This window comes from Andrena cerasifolii, chromosome 12 (genome assembly GCF_050908995.1).
Source record: "Andrena cerasifolii isolate SP2316 chromosome 12, iyAndCera1_principal, whole genome shotgun sequence".
Taxonomy (NCBI): Eukaryota; Metazoa; Arthropoda; class Insecta; order Hymenoptera; family Andrenidae; genus Andrena; species Andrena cerasifolii.
Window position 1 is genome coordinate 9,693,387 of NC_135129.1, and position 20,980 is coordinate 9,714,366.

The 20,980-nt window shown below is 50.0% G+C and overlaps 2 protein-coding genes across 5 annotated transcripts; one reads left to right on the forward strand and one right to left on the reverse strand.

Annotated features, from left to right (window-relative positions):
• Positions 1-206: 206 nt before the first annotated feature.
• Positions 207-16,544, reverse strand: LOC143375076 (brefeldin A-inhibited guanine nucleotide-exchange protein 3). Of its 4 annotated transcripts, none has more exons than XM_076823816.1 (22): positions 16,262-16,544; positions 15,891-16,024; positions 15,423-15,557; positions 15,198-15,363; positions 14,787-14,916; positions 14,450-14,734; positions 14,136-14,369; positions 13,827-14,054; positions 13,357-13,733; positions 13,087-13,259; positions 12,841-13,003; positions 12,462-12,770; positions 12,162-12,384; positions 11,906-12,079; positions 11,428-11,836; positions 11,124-11,336; positions 10,160-11,030; positions 9,954-10,086; positions 7,819-8,047; positions 5,253-5,479; positions 3,420-4,977; positions 207-2,556 (listed from the first exon to the last, which is right to left on the reverse strand). In XM_076823816.1, the coding sequence occupies exons 1-22, from the start codon at positions 16,344-16,346 to the stop codon at positions 2,413-2,415; spliced, it is 6,600 nt and encodes a 2,199-aa protein (XP_076679931.1). In that variant the 5' UTR covers positions 16,347-16,544; the 3' UTR covers positions 207-2,412. The 4 variants fall into 4 exon arrangements, with proteins under 4 accessions (XP_076679931.1, XP_076679933.1, XP_076679932.1 ...); XM_076823818.1 differs by having other exon boundaries at positions 11,428-11,821; positions 13,087-13,271; XM_076823817.1 differs by having other exon boundaries at positions 13,087-13,271; positions 14,450-14,719; positions 16,262-16,543.
• A 588-nt stretch (positions 16,545-17,132) lies between these two features.
• Positions 17,133-20,328, forward strand: LOC143375182 (C-mannosyltransferase dpy-19). The gene is made up of 9 exons (XM_076824040.1): positions 17,133-17,251; positions 17,337-17,449; positions 17,537-17,674; positions 17,751-17,819; positions 18,192-18,518; positions 18,596-19,418; positions 19,490-19,652; positions 19,721-19,849; positions 19,921-20,328. The coding sequence occupies exons 1-9, from the start codon at positions 17,161-17,163 to the stop codon at positions 20,138-20,140; spliced, it is 2,073 nt and encodes a 690-aa protein (XP_076680155.1). The 5' UTR covers positions 17,133-17,160; the 3' UTR covers positions 20,141-20,328.
• Positions 20,329-20,980: the final 652 nt, after the last annotated feature.

Genomic DNA, 20,980 nt, shown 5'->3' on the forward strand with positions numbered 1-20,980 from the left:
AATTGAACTGAATCCTTTGGAACTCTGTTCCTCATGGAGTATGTGGAAGCTGATAAATATTAGAGAACAGTCGCGTCTGATTACCTTTTCCTGGAGAAACATTGCCTAGAATTTTAATTTAAAGGGACTCGACAGGTACGAAGGATAGGGAGTGAGAATTTTATCAAATTTTCCGGGTCCACCTTCGCCAACTTGAATGCCACGCGTTTGATCGTACAGTTTTATTAACATGGAGTAACTGATTATTCAACGTTCGTACATTCCTCGTCCGCACAGTTTCGATGGTAGTGATCGATCGTCTGCATCTGCCTACCCGTCGTTATTAATTTAAAATACATCCACAGCGATCTGTAATAAATGCACGTTTCATTCGTTCATACCGTTTCTCGTAACACGCGGGCCAGAGTGATCAGCCTTTGGAGTGGTGTCGATTCGTCATCGAAAGAACAGTGTGATCTACGTAGGCACGTTTTATTATCAATTATTAACCCCTCCCACAGTCTCCTCCTTCCATTAAACGATCTGACGGTCAACAATAATTATAATTAAAACGCGCGCGATGGAGACTCAAAACAGAACGGTGGACTCCCTGCGGGATAATAGCCGATTTATACAACGCTCGATAATTGTAACCCTCTTTACCCCCGCAACCTTACAAACGATATACAAAATATACGTGTCATATTATATATCGAAGCGACAAATAAAACTGAGAACGTCTCGACTGTGGCTGAGTCGCTCGCTAAACATCGGAACGTGTAAATCAACGATAAAAATATCTAGCCTCCCCCTCTCTCTCTCTCTCTCTCTCTCTCCCTCTCTCTCGTTAATCGTCTCTATCGATGCACTACCGGCAATCGTACTATTTACAATAAAATATAACATTATCGTCGTTAGTTTCTCGCGTCTGCTACGGTTCTCCGCGCGTCCAATCTCTTTGGCTATCTCGTGGACTTCACTCGAAATCCTATCGTTTACGCGAATTAATGACGCTTCTAAGCTCTTATCTCGCTAGTCAAGCCGTCATGTCTTTCATAGAATTTGCACCAATTCTTGGATACGTCTATCAGCTGAGTTGTAGGTAGATAGAGGAAGGAAATAGAGTTTCGATGATTGAGAAAACGAAATAGATTTAGAGGACTCTCGCTGATTGCTCGTCGATATTTCAGACGCCACGTTTAAAGTACACTTTCTTTTGTGACTGAGCGTCAAAGAACACAGTTCCCTAATCTTAAACCGACTCTGTGCTCTCTTCAAGTATTTTTGGACTCGAAGCATCCTTAACCCTTCAGAAGATTAAAACTCAAACCACCCCCAGGCCTAATACCCTTTCTTTCCCCCTTCGTAGCTGAAAAATCCCCTCTGAAGTATCAACCCCCATCAGAGAATCCTCATCCGCGCCACTGAAGACATCTAAAAGCCTGGAGATAGAAGAGAAATCAGCCCTTATCCAAGAATCAGCGCCGGATTTGCTGCCGATTAAACGATCCCCATCGAAAGCTCGAGTGTTGCTTGGCAGATCGACAGAGAAGAAACCGTTCCAGCTGGCGAAATCCGCGGAGGCTGCGTGCGTTTGCCGGCGAAGGGAAACCATCCCGGTACATCGGGCTCCGCCAGCTGGACCGCAAACTACAGTTAAGCGCAAAGAGCATAAAATGAGAATCGAGAGATGTGCGTGCCGAGCGGGATCGTAAATAAAATCCTTGTCCCTCGGTGTCGACGTGTCTGAGCGCGAAACTAGGAGACGGGCGACGCCTCCTCGATGGAAACTGGGCAACGTTTCATTTTCCCCTCTGCAAGAGTCGAGGATCGACTATTGTCAATCATGCGCACGCGACTTTTAATCGCTCTGGACGAATCTGGGGTCCTCGGATCCTTTGGGACTCACTGCGGGAGATATTACTTCCACAGTGAATTCTTTCAATTGTGGTGGATGGTGAAATGAACCTTGGCCTTGGTCACCACGAAGCTGGTGTCCATTTTTATGAGGATTCCTCCCCTCGTTTGGGGATGAAGGTTTAATTAAGAGGATAGTTCTTAATGTAGACTGTTGAGTCGGTGCTCTTCCCTGAAATAGAACTTGCCATCGTTCCTTCTTCTTATCTAGGGATTGACTCTGGTCATCAGTCTAAGGTTTTTTTGGAGGACTCGTTCCTCTATTGACTGGAACCAATGATATTTCTCGCAGGGTCCTCGCTTTTCGCATACACGTAGAAGCTGGCATCTTCGATGGAATGAAGGGTGATCTCTCGGAAGGTTTTTAAAGCCATCAGCAAGTAGATTGAAACAGAGACCTACGTTCAGTGCCCGCCAGGCTGGCTCCTCACAATTACGCGAAGGTATCGCGAGCACCAAGAAGTTTCAAAAGGACTCGTGAAAATACATCTGCTCCCAGATGTATCGAAGCTGTCCCTAATTGCTCGTCAGCTCGTACAGAACAGCAATCCGATGGAACAGGGCTGACAATCGTTGCTTGAGGACCTGATCCACTGCGTGTCTCGTAAGGACTCGCACACCGCTCACAAACACCGGGAGTAGGGGAGTCAATCGATCGTCCTGCAAAGAATTTCCCAATTTTCACAGCTCGCGGAAATCTAGAAACTTTAAGGGAACTGGGCGTTCGAAAAATCGATTTTTATTGCATTTTCCGAAAGTACTATCTTCTCCGAATAAAATGCCGCTTGGTTTATATTAAAATTCGGAAAATTGTTGTTTTGGCAGCTAAAGAGATGAAGCGGTAACTTATAGCGTCGGCTTTGCGCAAAAACTTTAAACGCGTTTTCCTCGAATCTGTTTTTCTCTTGGTTTTGCCGTATTTGCGAATGAACAGAGGCTCAGAAAGACTTGAACAAATTACAGGGTGTATAAAACATGTGCCATTTCCCGCGCAACCTATTATATGGTCCGTAAAAATTCGAGATTTTCATAAAAAAATTAAAGGGTCGCGGATTTTTAGTAGCGCACAAACACGATCTGAAAATCCGCGACTTTATAATTTTTTTATGAAAATCTCAAATATAAGTTACCGCTTCACCTTTTTTAAATATAAAACAAGCGGCATTTTATTAAAAAAAAATAGTACTTTCGGAAAATGCAATAAAAAAATCGATTTTTCGACTGCCTGGTCCCCTTAATACAGTGTTTCCCAACCATTTTTGAGTCGCGACCGCCTCTTATAATATTCAAATAACCTGCGGTCCCCCGTACGAGGTAAGGTAAATTTAATACAGTAAAAAAAACACATTAAAAATAGGTATTTCAGAATATAATTCTAACTTAATAATCGAGATAAACAAGTGCTAAAAATCGCGAACTAAAACTAACTGTGTTGACTCCCCAGAGAAGCACTTCGCGACCCACAATTTGGGAATCACTGCCTCAATAAATCACGGAGCGTGTTAAAAATTTGCGAAACTCACCGGCAAAGCTAGAGTCCAATCCAGCACGGTGCTGAGAGTCTCTGCCCAGGCTTTCCTGTGCGCCTCGCTGTCTTTATAAATATTAGTCTTCCTCTGAAAGCCCGTTTCCTGCGCCGGAGTCTCCTGGCCCTCGCCGCTGGCCCCCTCCCCCTCGTCCTTCAAGAAAGGATTAGTCCTGAAGCCCCTCTTGCTCCGCTCGTAATCGCGCAGCAGCTCGTCGATATTATCGAGAAACTTGGAGGAGCTGGCCTCCTCGTTCTCCTCGATCTTTGAGGAAACTCGCGGCGACATCTCAAGATCGTTAGACGAGCTGGACACCGTGGACCCTCCCCTAGTTTTCCTCAGCTCCATCACCGACCTGCACCTGCTGGGATCGAAACGGGAGAATCTCTTGAAGTCCTCCACTTCGCTGGGCACGACGAACTTGAGAGAACTCCGACGGGACAGCAAGCACGCGTCGCTTTTCCTTCTCTCCAGCCTCGATCTGGGATACAGTGGCACATCGTCGAGTATCAGGCTGGTGGTCCCTGACTTCTCGTCCTGCATGGACGTCGCGAAGGAGTCCGCAGAGTCAGTCCTTCGAATGGCGCCTAGTTTGTAGAACAGATGATCCTGGTCCATGAGGTGCGGCGGTGCCGGTGTCTTGGTATTGTACTTCCCATCGATGTAACCCTCGCTGGAGGTGCTGCCTGACCGATCAGGGTACACGATCTTCTCCGTAACAGAGCCCAGCCTGGACACTGGCCTGGAGTCATCCGTATCCGGCTCCGACGGCGGGCCAGAGTCAGTAGAATACTCCACTGCTAGGTCAGACAGCCTGAACGGCCTCGTGTCCTCCTCCACTTCTGGTCCCAGCTCCTCCAGCCCACTTTCGTCGTCTAGATTCGGATTGTAGGCCTCGACGTCCTCTTGCACCTCTGGATTCTCTGCCACCTCTGCGCTCTCTACGTCCTCCAGCTTCTTTGCTGGTGGTCTCACAGGAGCCGGAGTGGCTACGACTCTGTCACTGATGACTTCCTTTCTTGTGATCTCCGGGTAATCGTCTGGCTGCGCCACTAGGAGGAATATCTTCCTCTCGGAGAAGCTGTCCACCTTCGTGTGCCTCCCATCCTCGTCCAGGACCACCTCCACGTAGCTCTCGCAAAGTTCCTCGAACGTGGTGCGCAGCTGTCTCAGGTATTTCGAGAGCTGTCGCAAGCTGGAGCCCTTGGAGCAGTCCCTGTCGTCGGGGCTTGAGGACAGCAAGGATTTAACGGTTTCCAGGGTAGCCTGGCTGTTCTCCATTTCGCGTAGACACAGCTCGAACAGAGTGACGATCTTGATGGTCCAAGCTGCTCCAGCTTGGCGATAGAGGTTCGCTGGTTGGTGGAGGTTGGCTACCTTCTGGACCAAGAATTTCAGGCCTGGACGACAGTCGAACTTGAGGGCGGCTACGTAGGAGAGGTCCAGTGCCGAGAGGAAGATGTCCACGTGGTGGCTGGTCAGGTAGGAGAGGTAGCCAGAGACGAAGGCTTTTGGCGATGATGATGACGCTGAGTGTGGTATCACGTGCGATAAGCTAGAAGTTGGGGTGGAAACAAGGATTCATAGGAATGAAAAATTTCTGCATGGCTTGTGTACACTGTTGCGTGTGTGACTGAAGGGAGGGAAAGTGTACTTGAAGGTGTATGAAATACAAATGACGAGTGTTTGTAAAACAATCGAGTGCTATCTCAGGTTCTACTCTCATTCTAAGGGTGCACGTGATGATTTCTTTGGAGAATGAGTAGCTGGAACGTAGATCTGTTATTCTAGAGTGCACAAAACTCTCTCCAATGTCGCTACAATACCTACCTGGGAAAGGACGAGTCAGTTCCCTGCAAGAAGACACTGGCGATACAGTGAAGAAGCATCTGATGGACCAGCAGACCCACCACCAGTGCCCTCAGCTGAACCCTCACGATATAGAGATCAGGGTTGAGGGTGGAGCCTACTGAGGGTGGGTACAGAAGGAACACGTAGGACCTTTCGTCTGATTTTCTTGCAGTCTCCTCGGCACGTTGTTCCTCGAGAAGGAACACCTGAAGGGACGAGCATAAGAATGTTTTATTCTCGAAGGGGCCAGCGGAAACTACACACCCCACGATCCTCTGTAGATTCTCGAAGCTTTCCTAGACGTTCTCCGCTCATCGTCTTCATCTCTGTCGATTCATATCACGTACCTCCCTTTCGAGAAGCTACAAGAGGAACCGTGGGTGTCGCCCGGAGCCCCTTGCAATGATATCGTGAATGTCGTGACTAAGGATGGTCGCTCGGTTCGTGAACAAATCGTACATCGTTATCGGCGGCGGTTCTATAGCTCGACCTAACGCGATTGATTCGCTCTCGACAAGTAAATACGGTGTGCATTCTACGAAAGCTGCAGCTTCTAGAAGTAGGTGTCGTATATCTCATCACGTACATATCATGTGACAGTGAAATTCTAGCCATGGACCCAAGCCATGGATTTTAATGGTGATACGCAAGACCGTGCCAAGTTGAGTTTAAAAATGATATCTCGGCCAACGACGGGGTCCTTCGTTGCTTCAATCGAATCACTACGGAGCGCGTGTGTTTTGCCGAATTCTTTCGAGAGTCGAAAGAGTCGATTGTACTCGGTGGATTGCCTCGAAATCCCTGAGTCGCCGTTCGATGGTACGTCGGAGCGACCGAAGGATTCCTCGGGCGGGGACCAGCCGCGAAAGGACCTCGTCGAGGAGGTTCTGCAGCCTGACCTGTGCCTTCTACCAGCGAGTGCAAAAAAACATCTAAACGAGGTGATCGGTCGCCAATCGTTTTGGTTTGCTCAGCGTCGACAGGCTCGCTTCGATTCCTCCCCGTCCCTCTAAATTTCCTGTCGCGATGGCCGGTCAAGGATCATCAGAAAGACAAAAAGGGGGATGCAACACAAGAACCAATCAGCATTTATAAATGGAAGCGTCTGTATTTCGACACAGTTGTGCGTGGAACGCATCGAGCGGTACAAAAATACGATCGCGTTGACAATTAACATCGTACAAAGATCTCTCGTCGCCCGAGGCTTCCGTCCCGGGCACTCGGACGGCCCATCTAGTCCCAACGCTGCGCAGTGGCATAGAACTCGAGGGAGGGAACGCGCGAGGCCGGCTGTCCCCTTTATTTTAAAGGCTATCCAGCTTCGACGCCCGGGCACTCGATTCCAAGCCACCGTATATGCCATATCAGCCATACAGATGCAAGCTCGAACACACGCAAAGCGCAACGAATCGCGAGGCACGACGAATGCAAATAAAATAGAGAATTCTGTGATCTAGTCGACTACGGTCGCGATTTGCGGGTGCTGGAACGGTATCCAATTAGCGGAGCCGTGTCTCTCCGTAGGCAGAAAGCGGTAATTGCAAGTGAATCGATGTGGCGAGGAGCGCGGACCGATGGCAGGCCTGTCGACGACGACCAACGTCGCGGACGGATCGTCGATCGTCGACGGTCACTGTCGCGGGCGCGCGCGCGCGGAGATTCAACCCTCCCGTGGCGATTCCCTGCATCGTTTCACCCGTTCGTCTAGTCGGTTCCACGGTTAAGAGGAACCGATGCGTGGTAACACATTCGTTCGTCTGTTTCTTTGCCATTTCCTATCGTTCTTAAAATCCATGACGTGAGTTACCGTGGGCGGCTAGAGCCAATGGGGGCCCGTGTTCGTCGTAGTGTTAGTGTAATCGAGGGGTGTCGTGTGCTGCCTACAACCGACGGAGTAGGAGGTAGTGTGCTGGTCGATCAGTGTCGTCTCAATGGTCATCGAATCCTGGAAAGGTGTGGTCGGCAGTGAGGCCGCATTCTGCCTCTTCACGGCAGACAATACCTCGCGCAGCTGGCTCACCTGGGAGCAAGTCAGGTCAGGAGGGCACCACGTGTCTCTCTCTCTTTTTTCTCAAAAATGTTTGCCGGATAATAGTAATTCTACTCTGTACGTGCGCAACGCTCTCTCACTCGCTCGAAACACGCTGCATTCCGAGTATCGAATTCTAGCAAAGGATCGGCGCCGTGGAGGCTTTACTCCGAATACGCGGTCACGGTCGTCTGTTATGATGGGGGTGGGTGGTGGGAGGGTAGGTCGATCGATTTCGCGGGAGGAACGGCGGAATTTAGACGGATGGGCGCGCGAGGGAGGACGCGAGAGGGATCGATCATCTGAGATCTCGCTTGAGGGATCGGCATGCTAATGCCCGAGTGGGGACACGTCTCACAATCAGCTGAGAGCTCGTGGCGAATGCGGGGGCACACGAAAACAAGCACAACGAACGCACGAACGTCAAACAGCCAGAAGTGAGGTAGAATTTTCCTTCAGAGAAGACAGAGAGGTTCGGGCGTATAGAGGAACGACAGTGGGGAAGTGGGGACTTACCTGGGCAGCGAGCTGTCTCAGCCGTTCCGACTCTTCCACCGTCGCGTCCCGTCGCGCTGCAACCATGACCTGAGCAACGTCACCGTAAAACGACTCGGATCTCGGTGAGAAAGCCATGGTCAGCTGGTGCAGCTCTTGCAGGGAATTCGAACAGGCGCGGTAACAGGCGACACCGCAGACCTCCCATTGTTCTGGGGTGAGAAGGGGCCCGCTGCTCACCAGGACGTGCCTGCGCAGACCAGATTTCGAATATAAGTGGAGTCAGAAGAGTGGTGGATTTTTCTAGAGACGCGGTAGTTTCTCGACGCCAAGTATTTGACTTCCAGGCCGCGGACATCTAGGCAAATGTCAAGATGTTACATTTTATCTTCACATTATTAAAATGTCCACGATATGGGTAATGGTGGAGTGTACGAACACAGCATTTTAGCTGTGTATATGTAGTTGTCATCTTAAGCGCAGTTGGAAAGCATCTTAATGTACTTGCAGCTCATTTTGATTTCACAAATTTTTTATATGCTAATTATTATTATCTTCTATTCTTTTGTGATTTATTTGAGACTTCATGTACTTGCTGTAATTTTTTTACTTTTTTCAAGTTTTTTTATGGGGATTACATCTACCTTCGCATCGAATTTTCTCCTTCTAATCAGAAATTATTTATCCTGGGAGCTAACTAGAATGCATGACCAGAAAAAATCATCCCTACATTTCCAAACCTCCTTCAGACACCAATGCATTGCTGAAAGTATTCAGACCTGTAGAAGAAAAATGAAACCTCCAGCGATGGGAATCGAACCCGCGATCTTCGGATCCACTGCGCGCTGGTCAGCCGCCTTAACCGATTCCCCCAACGTTGACTCCGCGAGATCTCTACGTTTCGGACTCTACTTAAGGAGCGCCACCTATGTGCCACACTCGCACCGTAGGCCGTTCCTAAACTCCTACAGACGTAACCCAGATCTCGTTCTCCGAGTACGCCTGAGCAGAGTAACGAGACAGACGAATGCAGCCCGGTGCGTTCAAGAGAAGTGGCCTGCTACCAGGAGTGGGTGACTGCTAGGATTTCAGTGCAGGATCCCGTTCGTCATTCACTGCCAGGCCTAGCGATCTGCCCGCGAACCTGTCCCGTTTTTAAACTCCGCGCACGCCTGTACATCGATACCTCGCGATCGACCCCGTCCCGGGATTGGATTACACGTGGCTCGATGTACACTGTGCATTAATACGGGGAAAACGCGCGAATGGGTACAGCCTTTGCTTCGGAGGTAAAGGAGGACGGAGGGTATCCTTGCCGGTGTGCGCGGGTCGCACACGCGCGCGCCTCGGTCTGTGTCGCTGGCACGACGCTCCAGGGGTGTCGAGTGTCGGTGGCTACCTTATCCCACCGGACAGCCTGTCAAGCTTCGTTATCATCTTACACTCACGCTACGCCCGTAACGACGATATATCTAACCTCTGTCGATGTACATTCCATCGAACCTCCGCGCTATGATTCACCCTTTCTCTCCTCACATCCTCCCCCCTCGCCCTGGAAGAGCAGTCTCGCGAACCCCCTCACCCTAGCGCTTTGAACATCGACGGGCATAGCTTGGACGCCGGTGGATATTCACTGGGCCTCCTTTATTTCATTGTCAGTTTGATTTCTTTCCTCTCCATCTTTTTTTTTTATGGTTGGATTTAGAGAGGCAGTGGCGCACCCAGAAGGGCTCTGGCACCCCCCCGAAGAAGGGGTTTTGTAAGAAGAAAAGAAACTGGATTTTATTCTTTAAATCAATTTTTATAATCACCTAATGAATTTTACTGAATTTGCATTAAAAATATTTTCATCCCTTCAACTCGGCTCCCCTCAAGATTAAATCCTGAGTGCGCCACTGATAGGAGGAGCTAGATCTGGGTGGAGTTTGGAAGTCTGAATTCGAGTTGGCACTGAAGGTGATGACGGTGCCTTCGTTGCGAGCCAGTGATCTTAATTTGATACTGAGTCATCGGTGCAGTGTACTTAAAGGACTTTGACACTGTTCTTTTATGGTGTCATTGTAGGTGTTGAGATACTTTCATAGCTCGATGGATCTGTCTACTTTTTTTTAGTCTAATTCGAGGAAGATTCTTGAGGGTTTGATTGAAGCACTCACCTGATGCAAGCGCAGCCCAAACGAGCTATGCTCTCCGTGGGCTGAACGACGCACTCGGCCATCACCAGTAAAAGTTGCTTCAACATCAGCGTCGTCGCTGGCTGATGGGCGTCGTTTCGCATAACCTCTGGACCTAAAACCAAGGAATCAATATCCCTTTCAAATCCTTCCTCTTCAAGCATCCCACTCTAACCAACAAGTATCACCTTGCAAGTGAGTCAAATAATCCACCACCAGATCCGTCGTGAGGCCACAGCACTGCTTAAAGTTAGGAGCAAAGTTATCCCAGCCCCTGAAGATCTTCGACGTCTTCCTCAGCCAATTCTGCACCATGGGCAGCAGCAGGTGATTCACGCAGTAGAGGCCAAACGCTGGTCCAGGGACGTTGAGGGTGTCTCTCAGCAGGTGGAACAGAGTTTCCAAAGTGTGGGGCTGGTACCGTTTCGGACATATCATGGTGGCGCTCGCGAGACCTTCGATGAGGATATACCAGACCCTGAGGATCCCACTAGGCTTGTCCATGCTCTGCAGGGTGGTGATGGTGTGGACGTGGTCCATGAGGATATCGTGAGGTCTCCCAGGTATGGTCTCCTGGATCGACTCGGCGTGCTTATCGAATCTGATGAGCTCGGCGTTGGGTATCGCGGGGTCCACGTACTGGGGAATGGTGGAGACTTGGATTCTCTGAGCGGAGTGGAAGATCGGGCAGGCTGGCATGCCGTACATAGAGGCCAGAATGTCGCTGCAGCTCAGAAGATACTTGAGGCTCTCCACGCACAGTCTCATCCGCCTGGACTCGGCCACGTCCACCTGATCCTGCTCGTCCTGGTGGCCCTCCACGTCCCCGATGCCTCTCACGTGCCTCAGCAGACAGAGGATGCAATCTAGCGCCGCGTTGGCGAACACCAGCGTGTTGTCCGTCGAGAGGAACACCCGGAAGACCTCCAACAGGGGCGCTGATTCCACGGAATCTGAATTGCCGACGGAGGCTACTCGCAACGCCCCGAAGAGAGGCCGCCAGCCAGACCGGATCTCTGTTCGGTTGGTCTCGACGAACTCGCAGATGCAGCTGACGATCTGGCAGGAAATAAATGTACCACTCCCTGAATTTAAATCGAAGGGATCGAAAATTGGTATTTCAAATCGAATGAGAGAAAGGGGGTGACCTACTTGGTCTTGCACGTCACTATCGCACAGCTCCAGACACAATAGGTTCTCGAAAGGCTTGAATAGAGCCTCGTTGAAGTGGAAGTGAGGCAGCTCCACTTGTTCGTTCAGCAGAGCTGCCATCGAATCGTGGATGCATTGAACCGCCTTCTTGGAGATGCTGCGGTCCTTGTGGCAAGCTGCCTCCATAAAGTGCGGGCCTAGGATGCTCCAGACCTGGGAAACAATTAAAAAAGAATAGAAGAAGCTGTTAACTTCGGCAGCTTGAGCGTTTGAAGCTGGAAAGGTCTCGCCAGGAGTGTCTCACCCTCATTATATGAATCAGAGGCCTTCCACTCTTCACGCACTTCAACATCACTTCCCCTAGTCGAGCCAGCAGTAGCACGTTCATCTCGTTCTCCCTGGGCTTGCTCCTTCTCCACCAGAATCTCTTGTTATCCTTGGAACCGTCTGTGGTTTTGAACAGCTGAGCCTTGCTGGCTTCGCACAGGGCTGTCAGAAACAAGCAGAGAGCTCGAAGGTTCAGCTTCAACGCAGCGTTTTCGAACAGCCTATCCACTTGCTGGGACAAGACACAGATAATCTTAGCTGCGTAGTCGGCCGGGAGGATTCCGTTGAATTGGCTGTCTGCGTTCGATTCCTGAATGATCTCTGGGATGGTGTCTGAACTGGGGTTCTGTGTGTACGGGCTGGATAGGAAACTGTAGACGTCAACGCTGTAAGAATGAAAGTAGAGAGTATTTTGGCTGGTGTACTTGGGAAGGATTTTGAAAATACTGCTTTACCAAGTCTCTTCTTCATCGGTGATATTAAAATTGAGCCTAAGTCTGTCTTGGCTCCCTTTCACGTCTCCATTGGAGGTCTCCTTCTTCTCTTTCTTCTGCTGAGTCTTAGGTAGCGATGGGTTCTGGTTCCTCCCGAAGAAATCGTGCTCCAGTTTGCTCACATACAAGCAACATCTTTTTAACAAACAAATGCCTCCTGTATAGTTGCAATGAAATTGAACGTGATTAGTGGAAGGATGAATTAATAATCTCTCACGTGAAAACGTGGGGCCAGCAATCGCTGCCATGGCTGCCAAGTTCCAAACCCTTGCCCAAAAGCACGTCCATGCTCAGAGCATGAGAAGTGTGAATATTAGTGGCCCTGTTCTGCAATTTCAGACGTAGAACGTCCTTCGTTCGAGTGATCTTCGACAGTGACTGCTCCGTGCAGGCTGCCTTAGCTAGCAGAGCAAAGATGGAACCGCAACGATTCTGCAGACCTGTATAACAAGCGGTAGAAATAATTGCAGAGTACTGTGTACCTTAGAAAGTGACGAGTTACAGGAACGTCACTGACCAAGGATGTTACTAAGGATAGCAGCCTTGTGGAGGCCTTCCAGGGACAGGACAACTGTGTCCCTGATGCCCCTTCTGCCCCCATCCCTGCTCAGGATCCCCTTATTATTCTCTTCCTTCGGAGGATTCAGCCCGGTCGTCAGAACAGTCATCATGCTTCCCCAGCAACAAGTCAGCACCCTTCTAGAGAGCTTGGCACCAGCCTCAGCTTCCGGCGTGGGTTCACTCCGAGATAGCTGAGCTTTCTCGAGCCTTATGTAGTCAGACAACACCTGCCCACCTCTATGGCTACCAGGAATCCCGTCGATGTCTTAAAAAACCAGTGGAAATTAACCCTCGGAGCTCACAGGACTTAGTTTGTCCACAGAAAAGGGTCTTACCAGTGAGAACGTTTATCAAAGCATTATTTTCTGTATAATGAGGATTGTAGCCACATTTTTCGAGCAGATTGCAAGCCAACACTTGCTGATAGAGTTCAGACAGCCAGGTGGCTGACAGGTAGACTAGAACTCCTGACCCGTGCACCTCTTCTACGAATTGCTCCTGAAGGATTCAATGATAACAGTTGAAAATGATGGAGATTGATGTGGGAGGCCATACAGCTGTCGAAGCTGATTAGCACTTACCTCACTGATGGGAATTTGACGGCTCTCTTCGTGGTAGTAATGGATCCTGATTAGCTTGAGATTGAGGAGCAAGGCTGCGTAGGTGGCCAGGTAGATTCCATCAGCGTTCATGATGGTGATCAGGGCACAGGAGTCCGTGCTGATGTCCGTCTGCTCTTGGATCTTCTGCTGGGCTGTGAAGACCCCTGAGGATGTAGCGCGCGTCCCATTATTTATTCCTAAAGCATTCTACCGAAGCATTCCTACGTTCCAAGAACACGAGTCTTCTACCTTGACAATACTCCGAAGCGAAGTTCTGCAGCGCCTCGTCCACCTCTATGTTGCTCCTCAGGCTCAGCACCATGGGAATCAGGTCGCTCTTCAGGGTCTTCACGAATTTCCTCGCGTTGTGCCTCTCCACGTCCACGTTGCACTCGTCGGCCACCTGGCGACCCACGTGAAGACACTTGGGGAGCTTCTCTAGCCTCAGCCTCTCCCTCTCGTTCTCCATCGCGTACTCATTGTCCTCCAAGCTGTTCTCCTCCTGGACCTCGTCGGATTCGTTCTGAGGGCCCTCGGTGTCCGTCGAGTCCCCGTCCTCCGATGGTCCGTGGCCCGAGGAGTCCGAGTCGGACCCTATCCCCTTCTTCATCAGCTCCAGTTGCTCCCTGGAAAGATCGATGCAGGGTTTCAAGGCAATTACTCGAGCTGTCACAGCTTCGTGCTAAAGCTTCGTCTTGACAGCCAATTTAAAGTTTTACCTGTAAGTTTTCGGCAGCCGCGCCATGCTCTGGTAAGTGAGGGGCCCTCTGTAGTCGCAGGACTCCAGGTCCTCGTACAGGCTATTGATCGCGCACGTGTAAGTGTGATTAATGGCCTTCCCCTCGCACAGCTCCTGGAGCGCAGAGAGCATCGCAACCACGCATGAAACGCTCGCGTGCAGTATGCTCAATCCACCAGTGGTCGACTCCTCGATGGAGTCCATTGCCCTGTTGCAAATGAATATTATTGCAAGACGAGCACATTCATCTCTGAATCTTGAGACCTCCTTCGGTGAAACGATCGCTTACAGCCTCATCAGCGCCATGTCGCTCTGAATGTGGCTGCACCTGTCCTCCTCCACCAGCAACGGCCCAGCAAAGTCGACTATTCTGCTAGGACTTCGTAGCAGCTCCTTAAACGCCTTCAGTGGCTCCAGACGCTGCTGGGGCGGCGGGTACAGCAGCATTCTGTGGAACACCGACTCGAGGACAGGCCGCAGGGGACCCACACAACCCACTAAACGGACCAACTCTGTTCCGATGCTGCGGATAGAAGAATTTCGAGAGTTGTTCAACGAGTCGAAGCAGCGTTACGTCAGCTGCAGCGTCCGAAGTGTACGTGCCTGTAGACTGTCTTCGCCTGGTGGCTATCGAAGCTCAAAGAGGTAGCCAGATACCCAGATCCTCTTCCAACCTCGCTCTCCTTCCCTTCTCTGGAGGTGAAGGTCTTGTCCACCCTCGGCGTGCCCAGGAAAGCTATCAACGCCGGGCAGAACTTCTGCCAGAGGAAGGTGGTGAAGTGCGTGTTCGTGTGGATCTTCTGCGGCAGGGACGAGATCAACGTGTGCAGGCACTCCAGCAGGAACACCACCGTGTTACCATTTCTGCCGTTGCTGGAACAGTTTTTCCTAGAATTACGCGATGCAGGCGCCGCGCGGAATCCGCCTCCTCTCCTCTTACTTCTGAGCCTCGTCCAGCTTGCTGCAGATGTACTGGAGTATCGGCAGAGCCTCGTTGAAGCAGGACACCCCCCTTTCCCAGACGTTCTTATTCTTCTTGGCGTTCTCGTCCATCTCTTGGCACTCCTCGTCTGCGATCAGAAACGTTGCTTAATCTACCACCCGTTCGTGCAGGAATCCAGACGAGTCTCGCGTTCCTCGAGGGCAGATCGAGCAATGATCGCGCAATTAGGCAATGCGCATTCCGCCAGCACGCGAACGTGCTATCTATCGATCAAACTTCTGTTTGACTACGCGATCGAGTGGCTGATAAGCGGCTGGGGCACTCGCGCGATATTTGCACACGCTGTGCTAACAAAGCTGCCCGCCGCAAAGGACTCCAATTAGAAGCATGCGTTTTCAACGGAATTACCTAAAAACAGGCAAAAGGATCGCAGTGTCTGGCTGGTCGCAGCCTGAGCCGCGGTCCTCACCGCCTGGTTCCCATTTTCGAAAGCCTCGCAGCAGGTGGTGAGAATGGCGATTATCAAGCGGCCGTTCATCGTCCAGTAAGACGAGCAAGCTACTTGCAACAGAACCTGAAAAAAGTACGCAGCATTACCGGCGATTCTTCCTAAAAAATCTCCTCTGGACTCACTTTCAGCATGTCCGTCTGTGTGTCGTCCGACTGGGACAGAATGGAGCCCATCGCGTGCAGCATTTGCGCGGGCAGCCAGAGGGAGTCATCCTCCGGCTCGTAGGGAGACTGGAACCTGTCGTCCCTCAACATTTTCTGCATTAAAATGAACGAACATTAATACCAAGTCCTATTAATCATGAGAAACTTCATTCTCGAAGAAGTTGAAAATTTCTAAAAAAAATACATCGAATAAAGCTGAGATCCCTGACGGAAGGAATATTCTTCGAAGAAGCTCGATTATTTATACGTTTTCCTTGAACGTAAGGCTAGTAGAAACCGCGAGCAACACCTCGTCGCGCACCGTTCAGAATGTCACAGCTGCTCGCTGATATCGTTCGCTTTATCGCGAGGTTCCTTCCCGCCAGCGGATGCGTTCTTTACACGTACACGACACAGGGAATGTCGAAACCCTGCTGGAATACCCACATGTGTTCCCGACAGACCGAACGCCACGAATTTGCTCCTCTTCGTTTCCAATGCTAGCTGAAAGGTGTGTAGACATTTCGCCCGCAGCTCGTGGGGTGGATCGCGTAGCAACCCCTGCTGCTTATCCAGGAAATCTGCACAGTAAATTCTTAATCAATTCGCGGGAACCGCAGTCAAAGGACAGTTTTAAAGTGAAACAGAATTTATGATATAATAGGTTGGAAAATAATGAATTGATGGTGGGTGGAGGGATGTCAAGCGAGAGTGACTAACGCCACTCGGCTTTGAATAAGAGTAGCTACCGTCGGAGTTTCCTGGTAATAAGGAACCCGTGGTGTTTGATTTTGCGGGAGCACGTGGAGTTTACTCACCATACGCTTCCTGCGCTGATTTCCGTAAATTCTGTAATTTCGCATTGCTCGATTCCCGGACGATCTGCAGCAGGAGATCCTCCATGTCACGGTGGACTAGCACGCGACTGATCGATAGCGGGAGTGCCAATGCACGCTTGGCTATACGCGCGCATCCAGGGCCGTAATAACAGTTTCCCTCGAGGGAAAGTCATTTCCCTCCGCGGCAGTTCAACTTTATCGAATTCTTTTTCAGTAACTTAGCTTCACAGGAGACAAGGATACAAATTAGAATGCAAATTACTTTGTAGCTTAACCTGAGGCTACTGGAAGCAAACTCAATCTATACAGTCGCTTCAAATTTTCACTCTAACATTTGGGATGCTAGAAAAACAGTTCCCAGTTGGAAAACTATGTATGAAATCGTCAGGATAGCGATCAGACTTCTTTAAAACTCGATACAGTCGAAGGAAGTTACGCTACAATTACGCTAAACTTCTCGAAGTTGTCAGTCGTGTCTCGGTTAATATTCTATCGCGTGGATTGACATACTTGTCGCCACAGCACACTGTTCGACGATTTTTACTCGTATTTGAATATACGCCACTCTTCTCTGTCAGATTTCTGATTTATCGAGCCTCGATTTTGCCCGGTTAGCATCTCAAAATTCCCTCACAAAGAATGATATAATCAGTGCTGTCTGAACATGCTGTACTCCTGAATCCAGTTACTCCGCTCACGTTCATGCTTCCCAAAGAGATCGACGCCAAAATTGGCGCCTCGGGGATGATATTCTCGATGCAACGAGCGATTAAAGAGAAGGCGATTTCGGGTGGATCATAGACACTTTCAAACCGCGCGCACGTTGGCGCGCAGAGCGTTCGCGTGATCACGTGATCTCCTCTATTCGATTTTCAAAGATGGCGGCGGAGAGTGACAGGAAGCGTAAAGGTGTAGAGAAAGCTCATCGTAGAAATGCTATGCTGTACAAATTCGCGGTGAATGTGATAGGTAGGAGCCTGTTTTTACTAAATGGAAGCCGTGCCTCCGATTGTCTCCTCGGATTTTAATAAAATTCTCTTACCTTCTGCGACAGGCTTGGCATTCGGGTTTTTCCATCGGTGGCATGTGTCCACGCTCTTCGAAAATGACCGGCATTTCTCCCACCTGTCCGAGATCGAGAGGGAAATGTCGTTTCGCACGGAAATGGTAGGATATTTGGTGGAATTTGAAACGCCCACGATAGTGGCGTGAAGGCACCAGGTATGGCTGTTTCATCCTTCTGTTCCTCCTCAGGGCATGTATTATTCTTACTACAAAACGATCGCCGCGTCGGAGACGTTCGCGGAAGGGCTGTGGAAGGTCAGCTACGATAACATTTCCGAGTACGGGAATGTTATCGACGCGAGTAGAAAGTATAGCTTGTTGCCAGAGGTATCGTACCCCGATTGGTGGGCTTCCATCGGTTAGCACGTGAGAGCAGGAAAGAATAAGAATTAATGGTTTACAGTTGGTAGCTGGGTTTCTTTATCATTGCGCCAGGGACCTGGGAATCGTATCGATAAAGCAGTGCTGGGAAGTGAGACCCGTTTCTGCTACATTTATATACAGAGTCCAGTGTTAGGGGCACTCAATCCCTCAGGCACCTTGCGTTCTTCGGTTGTAATAGTTGTTCGAGGCTCCGTTGATACAAAAGCAGGTCTTATCGCATCGTGACTCTCGTATTCTGTGCATCTAATCTACCATTGAATGAAACTAGCGATACTGGAACATCATAAACTACCTTTATTAATCATCGCAGAGCCATAAATGATTTTTCAGCAAAGATATGAAAGTCATGGCTCTAGTGTTTGAGGGATTAACTGCCTCGAATAATTCCTTGCCACTCGACTCTGTATACCTTGGAAGAGGCTTTGTATCTGTCGTATATGTAGAAAGGGATGAATTCTAGATAGAAAGAGGAGAGGGCGCGCCACCGGTGACCAGCTGCGAGGGCCTGGGTGTCCCGATATATTTTTACTTAGAGATTGTCTGGTTTAGCACTGTGTTCACCGCAGCTATACTCTTCTATTACTCCATGTACCTGGGTAACAGCATAAACAGCGGTATAATCGCGGTGCTGTTGTTCTTTTACAATCACAACGAGTGCACCCGTGTCCAGTGGACACCGCCGCTGCGCGAGAGTTTCGCGTACCCTGTGATACTTTGCCAAATGTACACGCTGACTGCGTTGCTCAGGAAGGCTCGACAAGACTTGCGTACAATGCAGTTACTTCTGGTGCGTTGAAAGGATCGATGGAGCATGACTGTAGAGAGCTGTACTCTGTGGGGTAACGCGCGATGCAATTCTTACAGAAAATAGGTGTATTGACGGCAATCGGCCTGTGCTGCTGGCAGTTCTCCCATTTTGTGTTCACCACGCAGATCATTGCACTGCTGATACTTAAGTGGATGAAAGTGATACCGAACCATATTTATATATGCGTCTGTCTAACGCATGGTTGGGCCATCATGATGGCTATGAGCGTCATCGACGGCACCCCTCTGCTTTACTCCCTGTACCTGTGTCTGTTGCTGACCAGCAGTATTTTAAGCTACTCGGACCGGCTGTTCAGTTTAATGGGTCCGAAGCTGCGAACGGTTTTCGAGATTCTCGTGACGGTGGTCAGCACCAGGCGCTTGAAGTCGTTCTCCGGGTTCATGTCCGAGGACGACGCGCACGTCTACAATCTGCTGGAGGCCAAGCTGACCGATTACAAGGATTTCCACACGATGCTGTACACCTGCTCGGCGGAGTTCGATTTCCTGCCGTACAGAAGCTACGAGGCGATCACGAAGACCCTGCTTCTGCCGTGCGCGGTGCTCGCGGGGATACTGGCGATCTACTTCTGGTACAGGAATTACAGAGTCAAAGGTTACCCTAGGTGCATAGACGCGGACCTGGCGTACAACGGCCTGCAGACCGGCGCCTTCATCATCATGGCAGCGTTTATCATGAGATTGAAGCTGTTCATGAATCCCCATCTCTGTATAATAGCTGGCACGGTTTGCGCCAGCAGGTATTTGGAGAAGCTGGGGCTGAAGAACAACTTGATGAAGACCGCATTGGCCCTTCTGCTTATATCTGCGATGTCGTATCACGGATTAGAGAGGCTTCGGGAGGAACGGAGCATCATGGGTAACAACTTCCTCCTCCGTTAACGCTAAGCGCCTCCGTTCATCGTTTAGTCGCGTTTCTGTGTGTTACAGGCGAGTACAGCAACATCGAGCAGGAGGAGCTGTTCGAGTGGATAAAGAGCAACACACCTGAGCACGCGGTGTTCGCGGGCAAGATGTCGTTGATGGCGAACCTGATGCTCTCCACGGGGAGACCGATCATCAACAACCCTTACTACGAGAGCAAGGAGATGAGGTGCATCCACTGTGGACCCATTCTCGACGCGTGTCCTCTGGTGCTGACCAACCAGTCGTATGTTTCAGGGAACGAACGATGAAGGTGTACGAGATCTTCAGCAGGAAGGACGTGGCGTCGGTGTACTTCACTCTGAGGAACATGCACGTCGGCTACGTGGTGCTGGAGGAACCCTTGTGCTTCGGCTTCGCGAACCTGTAATAAAACAGTTCCAGACCCCGCAAACAAGTTCTCCGAATAACACAGCAGTGAATATTTTCTGTTGCAGGCCGGCGGGGTGTCAGGTGATCGACCTGTGGGACGCCACGGACAACGGAACCGCGAAGGCCGCCGGCAAGCCACCCCTCTGCCCACTGCTATTCCGCGGAAACGCTTACCCCTTTAAGAGGGCCTTTGTAAATAATCGATTCGTGGTCCTGCAGCTCGATTATTCCCATTACGTCGAACTGAAACCAAAGACCTCCGAGCCCCTTCACTACCAATATTGAGACCCTTAGCCTTAAGTCGAACGTTCAATGAGAAACTGAATATACCTCGCGAGATTGCAGATACTATTTTTCCCCGGAGAGAAGAGGTTGTGTACGATACATATATATTTTTTTTAAACACGGATGTGCAGCAGCCAAAGCAGAGTTGTTAGCCGACTGGGCGTTGAATAAAGCGTTATAATACGGTTGCGGCGCGTTTCATGTTTTTCCACCTCCGCTAACGATCCTCGCGACGCGCGAGTCGCTCGCTTAGCGAGATTAATTCGCTCGTCGAACACCGTGGCCGATATCAGACCATCTTCGCAGCGCGCTTCTCGAATCAGTATCGTGTGTGTGTCGTCAGTTTTGTTGAGGTGAAAATAAACGTGTACTGTACAAATCCGCGAGTTGTCATTGGGAGCTTCTTCTCCTCGATTCGCATCAGCGAGGAAACTCCGCGAAATGCCTCCTCAAATTCTATTCTTCCTGTATCTATTCTCCACGACTTTATTTCTCCAAGAAATTTCGAGAGTCGCGCCACAAAATTGAATTTAAATCTCACTTTGAAGTCTCCATCATTCAAATTATTAAACAATTCTCATCCCACAGAACCCACCCTCCGCCCGGAATATAAAGCGACCCAGAGAATGCCGATTTTTTCCACTGGTTTTTAACGAAAGTTGGCGGAATTTCGCGCGACACTTATCAACGCGAGAGCCGACAGACGGACGGGCGGCCAATGTTTGCGAGGAAAATCGAATCTCGCGGCGAAGATAGCTCCGTTATAGCCGCGCACCGTGGCACCTTCACTTCGCCCTGCAGTGGACGGTATAGTCGGAGCCCCTGCCTTCGCTATACTAC